Source organism: Sinocyclocheilus rhinocerous, unplaced genomic scaffold (genome assembly GCF_001515625.1).
Source record: "Sinocyclocheilus rhinocerous isolate Xijiao unplaced genomic scaffold, SAMN03320098_v1.1 scaffold3468, whole genome shotgun sequence".
Lineage (NCBI taxonomy): Eukaryota > Metazoa > Chordata > Actinopteri > Cypriniformes > Cyprinidae > Sinocyclocheilus > Sinocyclocheilus rhinocerous.
The window spans coordinates 359,570-370,772 of NW_015657489.1; the positions used below are offsets into that span (position 1 = coordinate 359,570).

General features: G+C 42.1%; 1 protein-coding gene across 1 annotated transcript in view; it reads right to left on the reverse strand.

Moving 5' to 3' along the window:
- Positions 1 to 181: 181 nt before the first annotated feature.
- Positions 182 to 11,203, reverse strand: part of LOC107721039 (tyrosine-protein kinase receptor Tie-2-like) — a 16,181-nt gene continuing 5,159 nt past the window's right edge. Inside the window, exons 5-19 of the mRNA XM_016528890.1 lie at positions 9,417 to 9,548; positions 7,669 to 7,806; positions 7,236 to 7,358; positions 7,002 to 7,147; positions 6,740 to 6,884; positions 5,757 to 5,915; positions 5,078 to 5,212; positions 4,734 to 5,009; positions 4,109 to 4,417; positions 3,107 to 3,267; positions 2,651 to 2,861; positions 2,451 to 2,561; positions 2,157 to 2,347; positions 389 to 502; positions 182 to 312 (exon numbers count right to left, since the gene is read on the reverse strand). Coding sequence (XP_016384376.1) covers positions 238 to 312; positions 389 to 502; positions 2,157 to 2,347; positions 2,451 to 2,561; positions 2,651 to 2,861; positions 3,107 to 3,267; positions 4,109 to 4,417; positions 4,734 to 5,009; positions 5,078 to 5,212; positions 5,757 to 5,915; positions 6,740 to 6,884; positions 7,002 to 7,147; positions 7,236 to 7,358; positions 7,669 to 7,806; positions 9,417 to 9,548 — 2,426 coding nt within the window. The 3' untranslated portion in view covers positions 182 to 237. The remainder of the gene's footprint in view (positions 313 to 388; positions 503 to 2,156; positions 2,348 to 2,450; positions 2,562 to 2,650; positions 2,862 to 3,106; positions 3,268 to 4,108; positions 4,418 to 4,733; positions 5,010 to 5,077; positions 5,213 to 5,756; positions 5,916 to 6,739; positions 6,885 to 7,001; positions 7,148 to 7,235; positions 7,359 to 7,668; positions 7,807 to 9,416; positions 9,549 to 11,203) is intronic.

An 11,203-nucleotide genomic window follows, 5' to 3' on the forward strand; every position in this document is an offset into this window, starting at 1 on the left:
TATATTCTATTGCCCTAGACCAACCCTACCCCTAAACCTACCCCTTACAGGAAACTTTGTGCTATTTCAGATTATATAATGTTTTGAAAAGTGGGGACATGGGGTAATGTCCTGAAAAGTCACCTTCTCCTTGTAATACCTATGTCATACCTTTGTCATTATACCAATTTATGTCCTCATTTGTCACAAAAACGCGCGCACACACACTCACACACACACACTCACACACACAGACTCTTACACGTCACTGTTGGTGGTGTAAACGCTGTAGTTGAGAGATTCGATGGCCATCCATCTCACTGGCAGACGCCCCTGCAGAGAAACACGCATGTTAAAATCACGCATGTTCAGTAATGCATGACAAGAACAGCGGCCTTCGGATCATTACCATGGTCTTCTTCACGTAAACCTCCTGACCTCGGGACAGGCCGAAATCAGCGATCTTTGCCACAAAGCTTTCTCCCACCAGGATGTTTCTGGCTGCTAGATCTCTGTGGATAAACTGCAAAAGAACAATATTCATGAAGAAGCAGATAGTCATTGTTTCTGTGAGTGTTATTCAGAAACGTTTTTACAGCCTTAATCTGAAGTTAATTAATTGTGCTGTGGTGCAAAGCTGTAGCCAGCAAGCCTCCGGTCAACGGTCCTGAGAGCTCGAGCCACTATACGCCACACCGCCTCTATGTACTGTGACTGAAATAAACTCACATATCAACTAGAGTGTAAATGATTTCATTCTGTCCGAAGAAAGAAAATGTCGAGAGAGACGTGAAACAAGCACAGCTTCAGCATGCAGGAAATCACTCAAGAACCAACACTGAACTGACTTGATCTGAATAATGACACTGCTGTCTTTTAGAGCTGCTTTACTATGGAATGCCAATCCTGCCATAATTAGAAATAAATAAATGTACAAAGAAATGTAAAAATGCTAAAATAAATAAATAAATAAATAAATAAATATACAAAGAAAAGTAAAAAAGCAAAAATAAATAATTATTTATAATTGTATTTCCTTATTTATGTATTTTTTCATTGTTTTCCACATTTATTTATTTTTTTTATTTTTTTATTTATACATTTATTTATTTCCACTTTTATTTATTTTCACATTTATGTATTTATTTACGTATTTATTTATTTCCACATTTATTTATTTCTACATTTCTTTGTCAGTAGGGTAATGAGGAGGGCGTGTTTTTCCTCAGGAATAGCAATCGAGCCAGAGTAGGCGAGGGGTAAGCTTTGAGGCCACAGTGACACCTTGTGGTGTCCAAAAGAAGTACAAGAAGTGTAAGCCTACATGACGCGCCTGTTGATAGTGTGGGATGAATGATTTAGACGGGCAATATGGCCAAAATCTTATATCACAGGTTATTATTTCAATTTCACGTGGGGGTTTGTTTCGGCTGGGAAGCGTGCAATCTGTGATCGCGTGCATTTGCTGAAGCGATCGCTTTCTTATGCGCGCTGTTTTATTAGGTTTCACTTTCAACGCATACAACACATGTTTCCAAGATTCGGAATAGAAGGAGGCATCAGTTACTGTAGCCTACTAGCTTACATTTGATTTACCCATTACAATAGTCCACTTACAGTTACTGCTATCATAAAAATACACTTTATATGTAGGTTTAAAATTCTACAAAAGACACAATTAATGTCCAAAAACAAATTTTCTAGCAAAATTTATATTTTACTCTGAATTATTGCGCTCCTATTCGATTGCACTCTGTCTGTTTAGCGTGCATGCGTGCAGCAGCGCTCGTTCACTCCTGACAGCAAAATGGATATGTTTGCATGACTTTCTAACATTTAGAGATGAAAAATATACCTGTGACATATCAGTTATGCACTGAGGAAAACACAACGTCTCAAATGCATTAAACAGCACAGATATATTCGCTGTTTGTCATGGTGGATCGATTTGATCCATGATCGACATTAAGGGCTGCTTAAGAATAAGAAATCGTGATGCAAACTGGCTGTTATTAAGCCTCTCATTAAAAAAACACAACTTGATCCTAGATAATTAGTTAATTACAGACAATCTCAAAGATACTAGAAAAGGCAGTATCCTTAGAGAGAAATGGTATCTGTGAGGATTTCCAGCAGAACTTTTTCATATTTTTTTGGACAGTGTTTTCCACGCTCACCTGTTTCTGGCTCAGGTAGTCCATGCCACGAGCCACATCCGCAGCAAAGTGCAGTAACTGCTGCGAGGAGAGCGTGGACGCGGTGCTGTTAGCGATGGCAAAGGCAGGGTCCGTCTCCAACACGCGGCTCTTACGCAGGAAGTCCAGCAGGTTTCCGTGAGGAGCGTATTCAATGGCCAGATACAGGTAACCTGCAGTGGAAGCAGACAGTGTGAATGAGCTCTCGAGCACAGGCGCGTCGTATCGGAGATCTGCAGGAGATCAGCAAACGTCTGTGGGAGTTGAGGCGCACACCTCTGTGTTCACACGCTCCCAGAAGGTTAATGATGTTCGGATGATGACCCAGTTTACACAAGACCTCGAGTTCCCCGGCAAAGTCTCTGTGGTCGTCCTTAGAGGCATATTCTATGGTTCAGACAGAGAATGAGACATTGTGAGAGAAATCAAGCACTTGCTAACATACATACTGACTCTTTTCTTTGAATTCACCTCACCTTTCATTCTCTTGATGGCCGCGTCCATCCTCAGGCCGTCTTTCTTAATGCGGGCTTTCAGCACCTGCCCAAAGTTTCCCTCTCCGATCACATCCTGGAACTTGATGTCGCTCCACTCCAGGGTGGGATAGGCCACAGACTGGCTGGAGTTGGGAACTTTTTTGGGCACGTTCAGCGGCACGGAGCTAAACTGGACCACAGGCTCCTCTCTCTGTGAGCACAGGAGAGATCGATGTTTACAGGAGAGTTCAGCTCCAACACACCTGAAGCAGCTACTGAGGGATCCAAACTCTGAACTGGAGCTAAACTCTGCTGTACGGCCAAGTGCTAGTGTGAGAACCCTAACCCTGCTATAGAGATAAAGCTGTGACTCAATTCAGCTGATTTTTACTGTGATAGATCTGTAAATGAATGCATACGGTCAGTGGGAACGCTGAACTTCGGTCGGTGTCTCACCGCTATGTTGTGGAAGGCCTGCACCATGTGACTATGGAAAGAGGCTCTCTTGAGCTGCAGGACGATGCAGAAGGCCAGCAGGATAGTGATGCACGTCATGCCGGCGGAGCCCAGGATCGCATAATACAGCATGTTACCGTGAGCCTGGAACCCGTGCAGCTCTGAAAGACAATTTACAATCACTCTCATTTGGAGCATTTTATAGTGCTGAACAAATATAAATATTTATGAAAATTAACTTCGCCTGTCAAGTGTTAAATAATGTTAATGTTAAATGTTAATAATGGTTCGTCTTTAATAAAGGTTTGTCTTTCTTCCTGCACATTATTGCTCATTTTGATCAATATATATCCACTATAAATATCCACATAAAGTGTTTACCTGGTTATGAGAGACACTGTATTTCATTGGTTCTTGTCACATGCAGAAGAGAAATTACCACAAATTTAAGCTGACTTCCATCATTATAAACAGTAAGTGATCCGTGCCTGTAGAGGGCAGTGTTACTCTCTCAGTGTGTCTCATCCTCGTTCTATGGTTCAGATGCTCACATGAGCTCCTTTATGAAGCTGCACTAGTGAAGACTTAATGAACACTGCTTCTGTAATTATTTACTCTCCCTGACTGACTTTCTTCTGTGGAACACCAAAGAATATATTTAAGAAAGTTTTCTAGACATTTCCCAAAATATCTTCTTTAATTTTCTACAGAAGGAAGAAAGTTATACAGGTTTAGAATAGCAATCGAGTGAGTAAATGATGACAGAACAATATCCCTTTAATATCCCTGTTAGAGTACACACAGCATAACATCTTGGACGATTAGAGACAGATGGGAGTTGAGGCAGAGAAAAAGAAAATATATTCAAGCTGAAATGACACGGCTTTACCAGAGGACTCTCACTCCAGTAGTGAATCCGACTGGAAGATTTGGGATGACACTGGATGAACACACCACATGCATCTCATAGGAAACACTCAGCGGTTCAGCGCACAGACTCACGTGAGCTCTCCTGCGGCGGCAGCGTCTTGAGGGTGATCTGTGGCCTCTCCACACTCTCTCCCATGTTGTTGACGCTCCAGAGCTCCAGCTGGTAGGTGCTGTCGGCCCTCAGACCCCTGAGCTGGAAGTGCATGTTGGTCTGGTTCTGCACGCTGAGCTCCACCTGCTGACTGTACTCCGTCTGCTCCGTCTGCTGGTAGCGGATCATGGCTCTGGAGATGGAGTGACCCTCGGCCACCAACCAGGTGATGACGGCCGAGGAGTCGCTGATGTTACAGGTGGAGATGTTGGCAGGAGGAGGAGGAAGCTCTGATGGATCACCGCATAACCAATCAATATCTCCACTAGTATATCCAACTCATCCGCATACATACAGTACACTCACATAAAGAAATATATAGTAGGCAGCAAAACTGCTTGATTGTTTTTGGCATTAACTGTCTCATCGTTTTCTGAATTTGCTATGTAACTGTGTTTTGAACAGCGCTGTGACTTTCAGAGGAGACAAAGATCTGTCAGTGCTGTGTAGCGTGTGTGTAGCTGTGATGACATGCCAGTGATGACAGGAATCAATACATATGGCTGCTAGCAAAAAAAAAAGTGAGAGGCACAAAGGCATCCTTACGGTCGCTCAGTGTCCAGGCGCTGACGGTGGGGCAGGCCTGTCCCGCGGCGCTGCTGCTCGTCCTCACCTTGCACTGGTATTTGTGTCTGGGTTTCAGCTCGTTCAGACGGAGGTCGGAGGAGTTCGACGCGAGCTGGAATCTCTTCTCGGTTCCCGAAGCTCCGACCTGCTGACATGTGACCTCGTACCTCCAGTCCTCCTCGGCAGGAGCGGCGTCCCACGACAGGAGCAGCGCGGTCTGACTGACGGGGCTCAGCTTCACACCCACGGGGAGCTCTGAGACAAACACAGGTGTTTTATCATCCTGCCGTGTGATGAACATGAGGCTATGTTTGAGCTCTTACCGAGCATCTGCGTGGAGAAAGTGGCTTCGGGTCCAGGCTGGCCGGTTCCTCCCGCTCCGTGGCGACTCAGCTGCACCTGTGTGGTGTATTGGGTCATGGGAGAAAGGTTGTCCAACCTCACCAGAGAGCCGCTCGCTGTGGAACACATGGAGAAATGTGTCTCTTTTAATCCATATCTGCTATCTACTTCAAACACAGTTCCACAGTTTTCTAACGATTTTCCACGTTTTGAGTATCAGTCCGATCAGCAAGAACAATGAGCCAAAGACACAAATATGTTTAGTCTGTTTTCACCCAGAACTAAACAACAGTGTTTTTCATTAGTTGTACAAACACATTTAGCTAATAAAGAAGATTCCCCTGCATGAAGTGAAACAACACAAGCATCAGATGAGGTCAGTGCTTCTGGAAAGTCATGTGCTTTTCCTCCGCTGTGAAATGAAAGGCCCTTCCGGAGCAATGACTTCACCCGCATTCTTCTGACTACTCATAATATCTTCTGTATTTAACAGCGATCAGAAATATTTTCCGTCACCTTTTTGTAATTTATTGCACAATGTAAATATTTATTACACTAGACAGTCTGCCAAGAGCAACACAGTGACCTGTAACCGCGGGTATGAAATGTTCCAGCTGCTGTATGCAGTAACACAAAAACATGCCGATGAAGTGCCGTTACCCTCAATGCTTCTCCATGTAGACGAGCTGGTGTGTTTGTAGATGAGCTTGACTGAGGTGACAGGCCCGTCTCCGGTGTAGGGCTCTTTATTGAGCAGCAGCAGCAGGTGACGCGGGCCGCTGTCGTTCAGGAGCGGAGGATTCTGGGGCTGCGGAGGAACTGAAACCAGAGACGTGCCAGCTGAGTAATGAAGTCATTAATGCATTACCTACAGCAAAACTAATAGAAACACATATTCCTCTCTTGATATTGCTCGCACACCTGTGATCTTCAGCTTTAGACTGTACAAACTTTCTACATTTGAGGTCACTGAGATTGGGGCTGCAGTGAATTTCCTTATAAAGTCATGTATTTATGAACATAAGGCACTGATAGCTAAGCCATCTTAACATTGTGAAGTCAACCCAGAAGCCACATTTAATGAACAAAAATTGTTTAATGTGACACAGAGGTGGCATTTATTATTTTAGTCACAATCAGTGGTCTGAATGCCATGATAATGTTGTATGGCACATTAGGCAGTTTGTGTCACCTATGCATTGTGCAGTGGATCCAGAGCAGGAGCGGGTTTTTCAATGTCAGAGAAGTTTTTACACATAGAGACGCCTTTAGAGAAACACAGACTTTTGCTTTCTAATCGTCCAGGATCTAACCCCTGACAGAGCAATCGTAACGCCAACATGAAGGGACACATTCAGGATCGTAATCTAATGCCCTTTCTCAGTTTAGTCATTTTTGTGATTCTATAGGCAAACTGAAAAAAAATCCTGCAATCTTGGAGAAGCTATTTTGTCTACAAATTTTTTTTTTCATACTTTTACTGTTGCCATGTTAAATATTTACAGCTAATATTCCCACTATGGACATTGCTAATTTCATAGCCATATAACATTTTGGCTCCTGAAACAGTATGTTGTGAATGTTTGGAAATTTAGCTGGGAGGAAAATAGAGACAGACCTTGGGGAACTTTGAAGAATCTCACCTTTGACGTTCACAATGAATTCTTTCTCCTCCTGATAGTGTTTGGTCTTCACTTGACACGACCAGCGTCCAGCAGCCGACACACTGATCTTCTCCACCCTGAATGCTGACGTCGTTTGATCATTTTCCGTCTGTGTGTCCACTGCCTGAGAAAAACAAAAGAAGAGGCGTTTCATGAACAACGCAGCGGCTCAAGCAGATCAAAGCTCACGGTGTGTGAAACGGTGCGAGTGCATTGGTGATGTTATTGAGACGAGACTCACATAGACAGTGGTTTTGTCTGGTTTGACCAGGGTTATTTCCCCGTGTAAAGGAGCGGGCCGGCCTGACGCAGAGCAGTTGACTGTGTATGTGATGCCTGAGTTGAGCTCGATGTCTCTCAGACTGCTCACGATAACAGGTCTCGTGTCTTTCAAAGAAATCACAAGCAGACCAGGATTCAGCTCAGAGATCTCCCAGAAACACAGGACGGTTTCTCTGAAATAAATGAGTTTTACCAGGTTTCTCACAGCGAGCTCCGTGCCTGCCTTCACACACACATCCTCTGAAGCGACTGCATTTGCTCTGTTCACACTCACACTTCTGTTTACAGTCGGCGCCGTAATAACCGGCTGGACAGGCTGGAATCACAAGAGTACTAAATCACATGCCTCCTCAATATATCTTAATAAATAATCATAATAATATAGAAAAATCACTTCTTATCAGATTAGAGCAATAAAACACAATTCACATTCTATTTCATCAAAATAAAGAGAGTTACAAGCAATATTTGAACAAAATATTTGTAAAGTGTTTATTTTCATTGCACACACTTCAGAACAGCTTCAGCGAAACTAGTTCAGAGTACTACCATTATTACTATCATTCAGACAGAATATTAAATTAAAGTTCCTCCTGTGTGTTAAACTCTACAGGATTTCATCTCACCCTCGCTGCAGTTAAAGCCCCTCCATCCAGACGCACAGGAGCAGCCGTACGGGTCTCTGAGACAGAAGAGCAGAGAACGACAGACTCCATCCACGCAGCGCTCCTTACAGCTCCGGCCGAAGCGGCCCTCACCGCACACTACACACACAACACAACACAACACACATCAAACACTACATGCTACACACACAACACAACACACATCAAACACTACATGCTACACACACAACACAACACACATCAAACACAACACACATCAAACACTACACACTACAGAGCAATTAGTTAGTTACTTGACTAACTGGGGCCCAGGTCAGGAAGCAGACAGACTGGCTAAACCGACCGTCTGCTAGCCGCCTCATGTCACAGAAATCAGTTAATTCTCAGCACATAGAGACTCTTTCACCTAGATATCACTAAATAAAGGTGACTTGACTTGACTTGACTTGACACTACACACACACAACACAACACACATAAAACACAACACACATCAAACACTACACACTACACACACAACACAACACACATCAAACACAACACACTACACACACACACACACACTACAAAACACTACACACACATCAAACACAACACACACAACACATTACACACACAACACACATCAAACACAACACACACTACACACACAACACACATCAAACACAACACACTACACACACACAACACAACACACATCAAACACAACACAACACACACAACACAACACACTACACACACAACACAACACACTACACACACAACACAACACACATCAAAAACAACACACACTACACAACACACATCAAATACAACATACACAACACACACTACACAACACACATCAAATACACTACTCACACAACACAACACACATCAAATACACTACTACACACACTACACACACAACACACACATCAAATACACAACACACACAACACACATCAAATACACAACACACATCAAACACTACTCCCCAAACACACAACACAACACACACATCAAATACACAACACACACTACACACACACAACACAACACACACATCAAATACACAACACACCAAACACAACACAACACACATCAAACACACAACACACATCAAATACACAACACACACGACACACACAACACAACACAACACAACACACACATCAAATACACAACACACCAAACACAACACAACACACATCAAACACACAACAAATACACAACACACACACTACACACACAACAAAACACACACATCAAATACACAACACACCAAACACAACACAACACACATCAAACACACAACACACATCAAACACAACACACATCAAATGCACAACACACACATCAAACACTACTTCCCAAACACACAACACACAACCACCAGCAGTGTCTCAGCAGCCTAACAGTGAATACAGACGCTGCCGAAATATCTCTCCTACTTCCTCCTCATGTTTGTAAACTCTGAATAAGTGCCATTGACCCGTCATATATTAATCACTCATTCAGAAAACTGAATTATTCAGAAAGAGTTGTTTTTAATTCAGTTTAGTTTCAGATAAATGCTTTTTGGACTGGAGAGTTTCCACAGTAAAATGATCTATCTACGACCATCACTAAAAATTTTATTCTTCATGATATGAGCCCTAAAAACCTGTCAAAATAGGGTGTGATTCATAAACTGATCATGTGAATATTAAAGCTAAACATGGCCCCTGTAATAAATGTGACCTGAGTAAATGAGCAAAGAGTGTTACCTGTTTCACAGGTGGGTCCTTTAAACCCCGGAGGGCAGATGCATTCTCCCGTCACATCGTCACACACGCCTCCGTTAGCGCAGGACAGACACGATTTCATACAATCTGCTCCCCATAAACCAGCCGTACAACCTGTTAACCACACAACAACTGACCATTACTCAACAGAAGCTCACATTCTGCTGAAAACACGTACGCTTCTTTAACGTTGTGACAGAAAATCATTACTAATCATTTCAGCGCTGTTAAAAACATTGATCAATATTTTAACATTCATATTTGAAAATATATATATATAATTAAAAACCATGAGCTCAACAGATGAGCAAATCATTGAAAAGACGCGCATAGAACAGATCAGAAGTGTGTTTGAAGTCAATATTATGTGTTTTTATTTCATGTCTTCAGACACCAGCAGATCACTGAATAATCCAGAAGACTGACTGCAGACTTCTTTAACAATCTTTAATAATCTCTTCATTAAGAATTATTGCGTTCAGGTCGGGGGAATGATTCATTGTATTTATTCATCATATATTTATTACAATAAATAAATCAAGACAACATGAACATGATACAGTGAGAGATGCACATCCAGCAAACAGTGTTAAGCAGCCTAATCGTGCTGGAGAGTAAAGACAAATGTATCAGGACTCACAAATCCACGAATCACTAAATGAGTATTTAACCAACTTAATGGCCAGTGAAATATCTATAGTGCGGCTTACAGTGAGGGCTAGAGTTATTCATCTTTATGATCATGACACTTGTGATTTAAACAGCAAGTGCATAGATTTTACACATTTGTTTCAGGTTTTTTCTCCATTCTGTCACCGATGGAGTTTTGGTTCCTTGCTTAGTTGGGGACACTTCATTTCCAGCGATATCATCGGCTTGATTGCACAGATGGGTGAATTAAAGGAACACTCCACTATTTTTGAAAACAGGCTCATTTTCCAACTCCCCTAGAGTTAAACAGTTGAGTTTTACCACCTGAAAATAGTCCCCAGCACGCTCCCTGTGCAAGCAGGTGGTCACGTTGGGTATGTTGACGGAAATAAGCCTATTTTCAGGCGCTGCATAATATCATTGCGCCTGCTGCACCCATGGTACGGCAGCAAAGTTCCTTGATTATTACGCCGTAATTTTTGAGCGAGATGCTAATGGTCTAATCAGATTCAATGATCTATGCTAAGCTACAGCTAAAAGTGCTACCGCCAGACCCGGAGATCGGCTGAATGGATTAGAAAACGGTGAAACTCAACTGTTTAACTCTAGGGGAGTTGGAAAATGAGCCTATTTTCAAAAATAATGGAGTGTTCCTTTAAGGGTGATTGGGACAGTTTGTGAATTTCCAACATGAGCAAGGTTTCTTGCCATAAATGAAAAACATCAGCCGAACACATGGTATATTTCTGTAATACTGAAGATGTTAACTACCCATTTGAGGAGGAAACAATGTTATATTATGATGAAAGGATGTGTGATGTACACTTTTCTGTAAACTGAGCCCAAAAAACTTTTTTTTGGTAATATTTGGGTGATTGGGGCAGCACATTTTTTCATTGATTTAGGGTAGTGTAAGAATATTTACTGTATTGCACAAGTTAGTTCATACTTTAATATAATTTTATATGCAAAATAAAATAAAAATGCTTCAGAAAAAAAAACAACAAAAACAAAAATTGTTGGGTGGCCCCATCACCAATTAACTGTTTGACAAACACATTTAACCTGCACAAACCTTTAACAGAAACATGAATATGGTTTATTACTGCAACAAAAAA